Raw genomic sequence first — 13,639 nt, forward strand, 5'->3', positions numbered from 1 at the left:
CCCCTCTGTCCTACAGAAGGCTGCTCTCACAGGAAACAACACAGAAAATAAATGCCATTGTTTCCTTTTAACATCAGTGTAAATGAAAACCTGACCAGAAACTATCCAGAAAAGTGTGGCACCTTTTTCATTCAATATCATCTTTTGTAGACAAGGGGCAAAGACTTAATATATTAAATTAAATAAGCACCCATTAGCATGTCAGGATCGGGATCGACTCCAGCCCCCCTGCGACCCTCTAAGGATAAGCAGTTATAGATGATGGATAATGGAAATTTGTAAATATATGTTTTAATCTCTTTCTGCCACTTGGAAGTGCTGAAGTGCAAATCTTCCTATCACAACATTAAATCACTTTTATACGTCTATAAATTACAAATGTGCTTCTTTAACATTTAACTTTGGCCTAAAGCGATGAAGCGCTTTCTATAAATTTAAGGTGGGCAAAGTGACTTTAGGCCTCTGCGACGAGACACAAAAGAAATGAAGCTTTTACCAACAAACAGGCCGATGTGTCATGTGTGCCAAACTGTGATGGATAAATGATTTCTAAAAGTCTTGTCTTCCGGACAACAAGCAGCTGATCCCCCCCCCCCCCCCCCCCCCCCCCCTATAAATGGCACCTTACATAAGACATTCTCAACAATACACTTTACTCATTACTTCTCTTTTCAGACACCCACTCATCCTGAGATCAGACACAGACACACAAGATGGACTCAACAAGAAGTCAAAATTTACAACACACCGATACTGTTGTCTTTCAAGCAAGTAATGTGAAAAAGCTAAATCAACATTAGTGCATCGTGAATGACTGAACAGTTTGCGCATTGTAATAATTAAATAGCTTTAAGATGCTGTTTCCACGGAAATATGAAGTAGCGGATATTGAAGAGAAAATCTTTTGAAATGAGACGAAAAGGTGCGACTGACGCGTTAGCGAGCGTTTGAGTTAGCCAACAGGCGTTACAACACCTCTCTTTTCAACATGTGTGTTTGGGGAACAAACAAGCAGAGGACACATTCTTCTTTTAAAATTACTTTTAAAGTTTATTCAAAGAAAAAAAAACAAAAAAACAACTGACTTCCTGTCATACACAGAGAGGACATAAGTTAGAGTAGCATGGCAGAAACAGCAGAGGGGGGGGGGGGGGACCACGTGGCCTCACGTGGCCTCACGTCGGAGCCTGCAGGGAACGTTACTGCAATGTTTCCACGTTGAAGCAGCGCTGTGTGAATACCTGAAATGAACAACGCATTGTGTTCTTTATTGTTTTGTAAGTAGGGTGTTTAGTGTGGCGGCGGGGGGGGGGGTGACCAAAAAAAAAAATGGAAATATCCAATAAAAACCAGGCTCAAAAAGCAAGAACACAGAGTTGAAGAACCATATGCCTTGAACATAAATACTGTGATGCACATTAGTGTGACAAAACGTCGCCTCTGTAAACATGTTCTCCACCTAAGGTGAGCGGAATAATATCATAACCACCGCACTCGCGTATTTACGTGAACACACAGACTTACAAAAACAACAGAAAACCATTGTTAAGCTTCTCGACTAGCGCTAAAACTTAAAGAATACACGATGCTTCAAGTGATATTTTTTTGTTTGTTTGTTTTTGTAAAGGATTTCCAAGTAGTGGTTTTCACAACAATAGGTTTACACGTTTTAAATGCTGCCCTCCTGGCACTTTTTTCCCCCCAATGTGAGTCGGCATGCGACTGCTTTTTCTCCTCAGATATAGACTTTTATCTCATCCTTTCTTTCTTTTCTTTTATTATTTTATTTTATCCCATTAAGAATATCAATAATAACCACAATGTTTTCATGAAGTCAATACAGCCACTCATCGAGGCCTGGATGCAATAAGAGACACACACTGGGTACTACTGCACACACTGACCTCAGACGACACAGCGTTGGGGGAGGGGGGGGGTCCAAACGGCTTTTCTGTACGAGGGGAGGGAAACGTTTGTGACAAAGTGTTACTGACTGCAACCTTTTCACACGAAACTCTGCTTCTGTGCGTCAGGGGGGAAAACACACACACACACACACCCAAGGTAAGCTTGTTTGTGACCTGACCAGGGCATGTTTGGACATGAAGTGAAAGCGCAAATTGGACTCTCCTTTGCCCCCCCCTCTCCCTCTCCAATTTTTTTTTCTTCAGTGAACAATGTGCAATCTCTCAGAGTTGCTATGAAAACAGAGAAAAATCCAGCTTGCAGATGGCCTGGAAAAAAGTGGGTTTCCGTCTTCAGTTTCTGAACAGACACAGTCGAGGGAGTAAAAGTCCTGCCTGTTTTGTGACACGTCATCACAGTAACAGTGACACCCAGAGTCCGGGTGTTGGGTAGAGCGACCCCTCCCCAGCTCTGACTTCTGCTCCCGCACTGCATCTCACAGCTGCAGAAAAGGTCGCAAAACAAACGAGAAAATATCTACACCTGACGTCGAGGCCCCGCTGCCGCAGCTGTCAATCATCTTACATCGAAATGGAACATCTAGGATTGATCACGTGTGACGAGACGCAAAGCAGAAACATCATCTCATGCGTTGGACCACCGCACAGTAACACGTCTTTCTACATTCTTGACACTTAGTGCATTGCATTCGTACAGATGATACAAATGACAAATGATTTTTTGAAATAACGAGATGGAAGATAGAAAACCCGCCTTCCTGAAAAACAAAAAAGAATCCTCTGCTGAAACAAACCTGCCGACCATGCGTTTACCTCTCTGCCGCGAAAATCCAAACCCACACACACACATACTGAACTCTCTCCTCTACTTCATCACTCCCATTCTCTTTTCTCTTTTTTTCCCCCCATTCTATATCTGACTATTCACAGCAGTTCAAGTTTCTCGAGTTGAGGGACACTGCCTGCCCCACCCGAGATGAGTTTAGGTCGTCATGTTTGACCTTTGGGGGGGAAAAACATGACCACTGACACTATCTGGAAGATTAAATGAACTTTTATTGTACATAGACACCTTTTATTTTATTTTATTTTATTTTATTTTATTTTTTGGACCGCACCCACATCACTTTCTTCTTAGACAAACACACCTTGTACTTATGTGGATTCAGAGTAAAAGCAAGCAAACTGTGGACTGTGGGTGATCTTAAAAAAACAAACAAAAAACAAAACAAGGTAAAAGACATGTTTTACTCCACATAGTTACACTTATCTTCAAGGAATAATAATAATAATAGTAATAATTCAAAAAATACTATTCTGAAATCCATCTGCTTCAACGTCTCTCTCTCTCTCGCTCTCTCTCTCTCTCTGTCGTCTCCTTTTTTTAAAGCACCTGTCCGAACAACACAATACTTCAACGACACACACACACACCCTCCTGTCGAATCCCATCAATCAGACTTACAGTAGAACCTTGTAGGCCCCCTCTCGCCTGCGTGTCACCTTGACGAGTCCCACTGGCTCCGGGGTTTTTACAATTTACCCCGGCTGACAGACTTGACCTCTAACCAGCATGTCAGCAGTAATTGGACCAAACAGAAGTACATTTACACACACTACTGTAGCATTAATACAACAGACTCCCACCCCACCGGCCCCATGAAACGCTCATGAGAAAGGGCGGGGGGCAGGAATGTGGGGCAGAGGGGGAACTCTCTTACAAGAGGCAGACCTGCAGAAGGTAGTAGCAGTAGTAGTAATAATAGTGGTAGCAGTACTAGTAGTTAGAAGACCTCAAGCTTACTGACCAGCCCAGGAGCACGGAAACGATGCAGAGGTACAAAATCTATCCCATCGCAATCTGATGAGCACCAAGAAAAACGGAGAGGGAAACAAAAAGCAGTTTGCCCCCATTTCATAAATTCACATTTAATGTATTTCTACTTTCTTTCATATATTAATTAATCATTGATTTCATTTTGTACGCAAGTTGTCACTTCAGGTACTTCAGGGGGCGACGGCTGCGTGACTTGACCAGTTGTCGCTGCGTCGCAGGCGGACCCGGAGCTCTGACGCAGCGAGGCTGCAGCATCCGGAGGAAAGGTGAAGCCATTGTTGTCAACTGCTCGAAAGGGCTGGTTGGTTGTTGTTTTTGTTCTCTTTTGGTTGTCCGAGGGCTGACAAGACATCGACGGTGGGTTTCTGAGATCCAGTGTTAGCGAGGGTGGAGGACAATGAGGGGGATGAGGAGGAGGAAGAAGGTAGGGTGTGGACCTCTACCAGCTGAGCAGGTTGCTTCGGCCCAGGGTCATAAAGTAGACCTGGCTGGAGCCTCCAGACCGAACGGAGGCGAAGAACACCTGAAGAGGAGACAGAGACAGATGGAGATTTTACTACTAGGTACAATCACACTCTCTCTGTCTCCATTCACACAGTTTCAGATGCAGTTTGAATTTGAGAAAGAAAACCTGAAAGCCGGCCATTCGTCTCAATACTAATGATCCAATCCCCGTCCTGATAACACATTATCTACTGATAAAGGCATTTGCATTATTGGTCAGAACAATTACAATTAGATATTTTTCATCAGTCCATCGGCAAAACAATCGGAACTGTAGATTGTAGAACGTTTTGGTGGACTTACAGTCCAAATAGGATTTCTTGATTTCCTGATTGATTAGTAAACTGAATTCTAAAAATCTGTCGGATTATTTCTCCTGTGCTACTGGCCCTAATACATGAATGCAGTCATGTAGAAGGACCTCTCAAGTTTTACAGTTGTGCTTTTTCTTATTGCCATGCCCACTAATGACTAACAGCTTATTTCCTATTTAAAAATAAATAAATAAATCGACTGAAATAGACTTATTTGAACAAACCTAATCAATAGATGAGTCAACTCATTGACTAAGAATGGGCACCCATAAAAATGTTTCTGGAAAGAAAACTCATTCTCATATACTGCGATCCTCAAAAGCTCACATCATTTCCTGCACAAGCACAACTAAGGAACCACAGAGAGGAGAACACATTTCACCTCCAATTCTTTACTTCTCGTTAGTCCAAAGGGGCCAGCAAAGAAGAGAGAAGAAGAAGAAACTGGAGCATTTTGAAGTGACTTCCCTTTTTTGCATATAGCCATTTTCATGTTAAACAAAAAAGAGCAGCACACATTAGCTTAAAATATACAACCTAATTCACTTTGGATAGTGAGTGGATATGAGAACGGGCTCCACTGCATCCTCTCAAATGCCCTGCAGGGATTTCTGACAGCGGAGTCAAACATTAGAAACAAAACAGTCAAAAAAAGACTTCTTGTTTAGTGGACGGTATGAACTTTCAACATGTTAAAATATTTGTTACCTCGCCCCCCCCCCCCCTTTGTTGCTGTTCATTTTCATATAGCAGGCTAACAGCTGACTGGAAGAGTCTCGCTTATCCCACCGTACAGATCAGATCAGGAGGAGTTGTGAGTTGTTGAATGTCTACATGTGACGTGGAGGTCTCACCTTGTCATTTCTTTCGCAGAGGAACTTGAGTCTCTGGGCTCTCTTGTGCATGAAGACGCCGTCCAGATGGCCGGTCTCCACCGAGCGGATCTCTATGGCCTTCTCTCCCCAACCCATGATCTGGTTGGAACGAATGTAGGCTGCAAAGAGGTATTTAAGTTAACCGATGTACTGACATTATAAAAAGGTGTGTGTTTGTGTAGCTTTTGACTCACCCACTGAGGTTGGCATCTCCCCCCACTGCAGCACCACGTCCTTGGTGATGCGTCCATAGGTGTTGACGTAAACACCCTCGTCCTCGTAGCACACCAGCAGCTCAATGCCGTCGGTGTTGGGCAGGATGATGATGGCGTGAGACTGGATACTGGTCTGGATCTGCAGGGACACACCACACCAACATGGGGTCTGCTGAGGACTTTCTTTGAAACCATTTTATCTCCCATTCATCATCTACATCTATTTATTGTCAATTAATATTGACAATTGAACTGCACCTTTGGCATCAACTACAGCAGCTGAGAAATATGTAAGACAACTCAAAATACATCTTTTTTAAATAGCTGAATTTGTGAAGTCAGGCCCAGAAAAATAGCAAAGGTGAAAACTAAATTTTCAGTTTGAAGAACAGAAATTCTGCCGTAACTGTGCAACCTTGATAAAGAACTGAAATATCATTTAAGACACCAGCAAACATGCGTGTGAGATATTATGTCATGTGTGTTCCTTACGTGTGTGGGTAGGTAGATGTCGTAGACGGCCCCAGAGTCAACGTCCACGGCATGGAAGCCTGAAAATGAGCCGTAGATGACCTTTAACCTCTGACCTTCCTCCACCGTCAGGTCGACCAGCAGGGGCTTGTGCACCAGGTCGCCGAAAGACTGAAACACACACAGGTCAGAAAAACAGGGTATTTATTTCCTCTTGGCCGGTCAGCCAGCAGAAGCTTGAGCATCATCGGTAAATATTTGCCAGGGCAGAGATTACCAAAATTGATGGGAAGCTATACAAACAGTTTTCAGTTAATCTGTAGTTAAAACAACACATAACACCGTTTTAAACCTTGGCATCAATACGCAGTCTGGAGAATAATACAGCGTAAAAAAAAAACATGAAATCAACTGTAAACACACCACAGACACAATTCACTGAACCAACTTTAGAAACGTTATACTTTACATGCATTTGTCATCATTAACAGCAACGGAAAAATCCACACATGCATCAGCTAACAAGCTAAGCTAGTCCATGACTCACCTTGAAGGCCATGAACTTGTGGTAGGGCTTGGGTGCCCAGGCGTAGACCTCCACTGAGTTCTTAAGAGCCAGAACCAAGAATTTGATCCTCTCGTATTTCACTGGGGATTGAAATGAAACATTAGAACAACATGAGGAGCATAACTGCCATCAGGGTGGGGAAACCAACATCAGCTGCACACCAAAATGTCTTACAGTTTATGCTGCCGTTGACTTATTATCCACCATCATTTTAAATTTCTCTTCTCATCTGATATAAAATCATGAGACAGGCAAATTACGTTTGTGATGCGCGAGACACTGTAGCTGTTAGACGACAGACCTTACCCAGTCATGTTAGGTGTGCTCCAACGCCATCCTCTTTTAAAACTAAACTGAAAACATTCCTTTGTAGCCGCACCTTTCAGTAGTCTGCTTTACTGGTTCGCTGGTCAGTCGCTGGTCTTAATTAATCTTTTTTATTTCCTTGTAAATGTATTTTTTTTTTTTTTGTATTCTTACTTTCTTAATGGTTTTAACTCACATGTATTATTTATGGGTCTGTTTTAATTGTGTTTAATGTTGCATTTTTTACACTATCCACATAGTGTTTGTAGCAGCAACTTCTGTGGTGGCTCGAGTTCTGTGCAGCACATTGTGCTTCCCCCTGGAATGAAATGTGCTATATAAATAAAGTTTTGCTTGCGTGCTTTTTTTTTTTTTTTATCGATTTAAACTGGTGTTCGTTTGGATTTCGTGACCCCATGCATGATAAGATGATTTCCTTTCCTGCTGCACAATTCAGTGCAGTTTACAGAAACATGAGAAAACTACAAGTCCCTGCAAGTTCCTAAGAAAAACAGTAAATGCTCAAACTACAGAATGCTTGCATTACATTTGGTCTTTTTACAATCACGTTTTCCTTGTTGCCAGTTTTTTTATATTTAATGTATAATCTTATTTTATATTTCTCTCAAACGTGTCTTGTGCATGGCAGTATCTTGTTCGAGGGTATAGGGTCTAAAGGTTGAAATATTAGGATGACTTTAACTTTGTCTTCGGAAAGTCCTGTACTTTCCACAAGTTGGTTCAGTCTCTGCCAGGTGTGATTCCAAAAAAGAAATCTGTCCAGAAATTAATGGACATGCATGAAAAAATGATAAAAATCCTCGACAGGAAATGGATTTCATGACTGACGGCTCTGATCAGTGGAGAGGGGTTTCCAACAGGAAGTTCTGGACTTTGCTCAGTGTCAGCGGTGGGACATTCTCAATTTTAGACAGGACCATGTAAAATACATGTCCACCCGGATGTCCTTACCGGATTATTACTTAATCAAGGGCTTTCCTTCCATCATTTATCTACGGCACGCTTGTCTCGTTCACATACATTCACTCTGTATCTTAAACTGAGTTTGTGAAGTTTGTAAGTCCCCCGTTTGACTCCAGATCTGGCTGGGCTTATTTCTGATGGATGAATGGATTGTTAGCGGACCAGATACCATTGTTTTCCCGCTAAAAAGCTGACATTATTTAAAAAGAATTAATTATTGACGAATGATACCAGGCGGTTGCAATTACACAGTACGCATCTTAGACCACTAGGCCACATGGAAGCCCAAAGATAACCATTTTAAATCTCAGGCCTTCATCCAATTCACCTGTTTGGTAGGCCGTTTGTAGTATTTCTGCCCATATATGTGGTGAAACCCCTAATATTGCTGTTTAGAAATAGGCTGTGAGAATGTGACCTACCAACTTTATAGTGGACGCAGCCCTCCAGGTCTCCTACGGTGGTCCAACCCTGTTTCTTCTCCACCTCAGGGTCATTGTGCAGGATCTTGTTCCTCAGCCAGGACAGGTAGTACACACGGAGCTTGTTCTTCTTACCTGTCGTTGATGGAGAGAGTTAAAAGCTGTTATAGAATAGAATATATTTTCGACGCCAAATTTATCCAAAAATAAAGCTCTCTCATTTGTGAATTTGATGGCCTAATGTTCATATCGTCATTCTGTGCAGACCCTGATGAAGGCTGCAAGCCAAAACATGTTGGTCTCACAATAATCAAAATTGAACACAATTCAGAGTAACCCTGATAGCCATTTATAGTGTCCTGATTGGCTGCTGAGATTTCATTCTAGCCTGCAATGCTTCTTAATGTTTTATTTGACATACATCTGAACGATTGCATTCTCATCTTTGATGTTACAATGATCAGTCTGGAACTAATAAATGTTTCTCTCCTCCATCCTGTGCAGGATGTCTGCATGTCAACATTTTGGGAAGTTGGGACAAAACAACATGCAAAAGAACACAATGTGTCAATGTGTGTGCAAATGCATGCAGATCGAACAACTTTTCACTTTAAGTATTGTTTTGCTTTGTTCAGCTGCTGGATGACGTAAGAATGGTCTGATTACCAGTTGGCTAGTTGTTTGAAAATTATGATGTACAAATGAAGCAATACTTTTCGGTCAGTGGTGCAGTCAATATAGAATTATCTCAGCTCCTTTCTGAAATATGAAGTTGGAATACATGATTAAGGGATAAAAGACAGTGAGTTCTGGTCCAATTCAAGCACTGAATTTCTTCTGAAAAGGAAACATTAAGCGCTCAGTTATTCTGTCTGTGAATATGTGTTACTTAAACCCAAAAGGCATCTGGAAAAGACACCTTCTTACAAAAGGTAACTATTGACATCTATGAATCTGGTGTTGTGCTCCTGCTTCCTCTCAAACATTAGAGTTGTTCTAATGGTCTCTCATTCCCAAATCGCATACACACTGACACTGAACTATAGCTATTGTGGGTAGTATCTTTTGACAACAATGAAATGCACAGTACATGCACAGTAAATTCAGTACAGGACCATAAATGGAGTACACCTTATTCATGCATTCTTGGCATTTCCTGCAGGTGTTTATCACCGCCACTACTGCACTGCTGACCACGTCCACTAATGTCATAAGAAGTCATGCGCTTTTAAGAAATGAAGCCGTGGACACACTTGACCCTGGCGGACATACCTTTAGTGTGTGAAGCTTTTGATTAGACATTCTCTTAGTAATCTGATCAGAAAAGACGATACCAGGATGTGGCCTGAAAGTCCATACAGGTTTTTGTCAGCCTCTCAAACATTGGGGTGATACAACTTCCCATGACGCGTATTTTGCGTATTATGTCGGCAACGCAAACGATTTCATGGAAGGAAATCGACGCGTATTGCTCTGTGGTGTTTTCTTCCATCATGGAAAGCTCAAGAGTGTGTCAGCGTTACATATTGTACACACGCGTGACGTGGTCTCGCCAAGCTGAGATTTACTCAACATCCGTTTAGCTCAAAATATCCGTTGTGACATTTATGACTGCACTGCACTGCACTGAGTGTGGGAGAAATTGAGAAAGAGGAGAAGTAAGAACGTGGATGTGCTTTCAATCTGAGAAATCTTGGAACTGAACTGTGTGTGTGTGTGTGTGTGTATAAAAATATTTATCCAACAACAGACACAGACGCACACAATTTGTCTGGGAACACGTAGGATGTAGCAGGTTTAAGTGTGTATTTGCAGGTGTGTGTGTGTGTGGGCGTGTGCACGAGCCAGGAAGAGAATTGGACCAGACGAAACGCACTCACAAACACACACACGCAAATACTTGAGCATGACAGTGCACACTATGAGCTGACACAGCAGGATAAAGCAGAAGTGAAACTGTTCTTTGGTCTCATAATTAACCCAAATTACATACATGTAGATTTAACTCGGTGCGTGTGTCACTTATTTCCATGCACATGCATCTGCATGCATGACTCTCGTTGTGTGTATTTTCATTGTAATGGTGTCTGTGTGTGGTTTGTTTTAGTCCATTGATCAATTCTTCATCCCAGTGGGACTAATTTGACTGCATAAAGTGTAATACAACCATCTTGAAAATGTGTATGCATGCCCTAGTTCCTGTGTGTGTGTCTGTGTGTGTGTGTGTGTGTGTGTGTGTGTGTTTGTGTACCTGATATAGTGACCAGGACGTTGAGTCCCTCCAGGACGTCCATCTGCTGGAAGCGCCGTCGGTTAATCAGAGGGTAAACTTTCCCCTGACCGCTGCGATCCAACAGCATCAGACCACTCTCTGTTCCCACCAACAGGTTCACTCCTACCCACACACACACACACACACACACACACACACACACACACACACACACACACACAAATACAGTTAGGAGAACACCAGCAACACTGACCACAGCTGGAAGTATGTAGTTAAAACAGGGCTTTGCTGCCACCAGGTGGTGAAGACTTTTATAGCTTTGACTTCTGGAAAAACTTTTTTGACGGACACTGAATATAATATAATTACAAATTACATAGGCTCATTGTGTTCTTAAAACGATCATATATTAGGAATGATAAACCTGTAAAATGTAAAAAAAAAATATAGCAGCCTTAAATAAAGATTAACATTGAAACTAACTGTCAAATTAGCAGTAGTTTGTTTAAGTAACTCTTAAACCAATAGGACTGTGGTTGAGTCAACAGGTGAACTAAAATAAATGATTATTGCTATTGCTGCTAAAATTAAAACCATGTTTCCCATTGTCCTCCTTGCTCTCCCCTTGTCTTCCACGCACCTCTAATTCTGACCCAAAGCAGCGCACAGACTGACAGTAATCTTCTGCTTGTAGGTTTGTGTCTTTGTTCTTACCCCAGAGGGCAGCACACAGGATCTCAGAGTTGAACCTCTTCTTGTATTTGCGGATCTCTGGCGTGTCGCTCTGCGGGCGAGTGTTGACCGGGTTAACATTGACCACGGAGCCCTTCCGAGATGGGTCGGCCCTCAGTGCCTCCGCCAGCCGGGCGTCGTTCCCGTAGCCTAAAAGGTCAAAGGGAAGGGCTTAGGTAGGACAGTGTAGGATGTCGAATTTACCGGGCAGGGTGGGGGTCAGTCAAATGATCAGCATTAGAAAGATGGATGGATCTCATTTGTTCGCTTTTGTTAAGTACAGGATTGATTGTCATAAAATAGACTGAAATTGAAGGCTGGGAAAGTTTATTTAGAACAGAGTCTGGAAAACAAGCATCATTTGACCATTATCTGAGGAAATGACTCCAGCAACTGATCTACTCAAATCTAAAAAAAGGGGCAAGCTATGCAACCTCAGAATGCCTCTGCAGCCACAGTATCATGGCATCTCTGTCTCTCTTAAATTGCCATCTGAACTCGAGACATCTGTAGGAAAATCTAAACTCATCAAATCAGTTGATTAGATTCAGACTGAACAATCTAGTATACTTAAGGGGTCAATGGCTGGTCACCAGCTGCATCAGGTGAGGTAATGGCTCAGCATGCCAGAGTCCTCCAGGCTGGAAAGATATGGCCTCGATGATGACCAATCCTCTGAGGGATGATGGAAACAGGAGGACTGCCTTTGTTTATAAACTGTGGCAGCTAACGAACTCTGTGAGGCGGAGAGTCCACGCTAACAAACTGCTTTTGGTTTGGAACTTTTCTTTGAATGTTTTCACACACTCAGGGTATTTACCCTGTTCCCTCCAGAGCAACCTGAGTTTAAGTTTGGTTCATTGGCCACAGCTCCAAGGTGCGACTTAAGACTTCAAACTACTGGGATGGAGTTTGCAACAATGAACACTGCTGATTGGTCAGACGTAAGATCTTAAACTTTTATGTGATAAAAACAACTGAAAGTGTGGACAAAGAAATTAAATGTTGTCAACGCTAATTGTCTCAGTTTTCTTGACTTCTGATTTTCCAAAACAAATGTTCCTAAGTCTGGGATGCAAATGGAAAGCCGCTCAACACACTCAAGAAACTTTTATACTTTCTAAACTTCGAAGCTCCTGAATGTTTTAATGGAAAGGCCTATGGAGGCCTGGGATCAGAAGTTACAAAAAAGTACCTAAAACCCTTGTTTTGTTATGTTGTTATGTTTTCTTCCGTCATGGATGGAAGCTGATTTTCCCAGCAGCCAATGGGGGGCAAGACTTACCGACGTTGTTGAGGGCGCTGCCGGTGGATGGGGAGACTTGGAGGAGACGTGGGTCGATGAACGGAGTGAAGGAGGAAGAAGACTTGTGTTTCTGCATGTTGTTACTCGACTGGCTCTACAGTGAGATAGAGTAAGACTTAGTGGTGACAGAATATTACAACTCTGAATGTGTTTTTTTTGAACGATCAGAAACATATTTACAGCATTAGATGCCTACAGATAAAAATGTATGTAAACAATTAACAAGACAATGCAGTCAAACAAGCAGGCAAACTGAGGTATTTCTTTATGTGTTGCATGCAAATTTAATGGGTATTCAATCGGCGGGTAAAATCATAAATACTGAGGAAAAAGGCCAAAACAATGGTGGAGGGTAAAACACATGGAGTGTTGTTGACAAAAAGAACAAAAGGGGAAACAAAAATGTGGTTAAATAAAAGTATTTCCATGGGAAACATACTTGCCGTTGCGCTCCTAACTGCCCTGTTCGCTATGATCTTTTGTCTGGGGAATGTGAGAATATGACTTGTTTGTTGAGATTAGGCAACATCAAGGAATAAAATGAGATTTAGATGTTTGGGGGAACGCTCGTAAAACCACATCTAGCCTTCCCCTAAATTAAATTGTATTGTTTTGGGGCCACAGGGCAAAAAACAAACAATCTATATCTGCTTTGTCTTCCAGTCGTACTTTCAAATGACACATAAAATGCAGCCCTCCACCAATAGCACCATCTATCTCTCTGCAGAAAGCTTATGTCAGTGGAGAAAAAAAAAACAAGAAATGGTGAGGGGGCCATGTAGAGAAGAGAAGTATCACTAGTGCCAATAGTGACCTGCAGAGGGCGCCCTACCCAATCCAGGGGATAAAAAATATATGCAAGAGAAGATGTTATTATCAAGGCTGGTCAGAAGTGTGGTAACAACAGCAGGATGAGCAGAATTTCACTTGTTTTTAAATAATAATAT

At 42.1% G+C, this 13,639-nt stretch overlaps 1 protein-coding gene across 8 annotated transcripts in view; it reads right to left on the reverse strand.

The window, feature by feature from the left end:
- Window positions 1–1,083: 1,083 nt before the first annotated feature.
- The window catches only part of map4k4 (mitogen-activated protein kinase kinase kinase kinase 4), a 90,929-nt gene continuing 78,373 nt past the window's right edge, over window positions 1,084–13,639 (reverse strand). For 4 of the 8 annotated variants that reach the window (XM_070914448.1, XM_070914446.1, XM_070914451.1 and 1 more), the window contains 9 exons: window positions 12,690–12,786; window positions 11,369–11,557; window positions 10,673–10,816; window positions 8,422–8,556; window positions 6,689–6,789; window positions 6,163–6,312; window positions 5,650–5,809; window positions 5,435–5,574; window positions 1,084–4,285 (listed from right to left, as the gene is read on the reverse strand). In XM_070914448.1, the coding sequence (XP_070770549.1) occupies window positions 4,202–4,285; window positions 5,435–5,574; window positions 5,650–5,809; window positions 6,163–6,312; window positions 6,689–6,789; window positions 8,422–8,556; window positions 10,673–10,816; window positions 11,369–11,557; window positions 12,690–12,786 (1,200 nt within the window). In that variant the 3' untranslated portion in view covers window positions 1,084–4,201. Of the gene's footprint in view, window positions 4,286–5,434; window positions 5,575–5,649; window positions 5,810–6,126; window positions 6,313–6,688; window positions 6,790–8,421; window positions 8,557–10,672; window positions 10,817–11,368; window positions 11,558–12,671; window positions 12,787–13,639 lie in introns of all 8 variants that reach the window. The other 4 variants (XM_070914445.1, XM_070914450.1, XM_070914444.1 and 1 more) reach the window with 2 other exon arrangements.

This window comes from Enoplosus armatus, chromosome 11 (assembly GCF_043641665.1).
Source record: "Enoplosus armatus isolate fEnoArm2 chromosome 11, fEnoArm2.hap1, whole genome shotgun sequence".
In the NCBI taxonomy this organism is placed as follows: Eukaryota; Metazoa; Chordata; class Actinopteri; order Centrarchiformes; family Enoplosidae; genus Enoplosus; species Enoplosus armatus.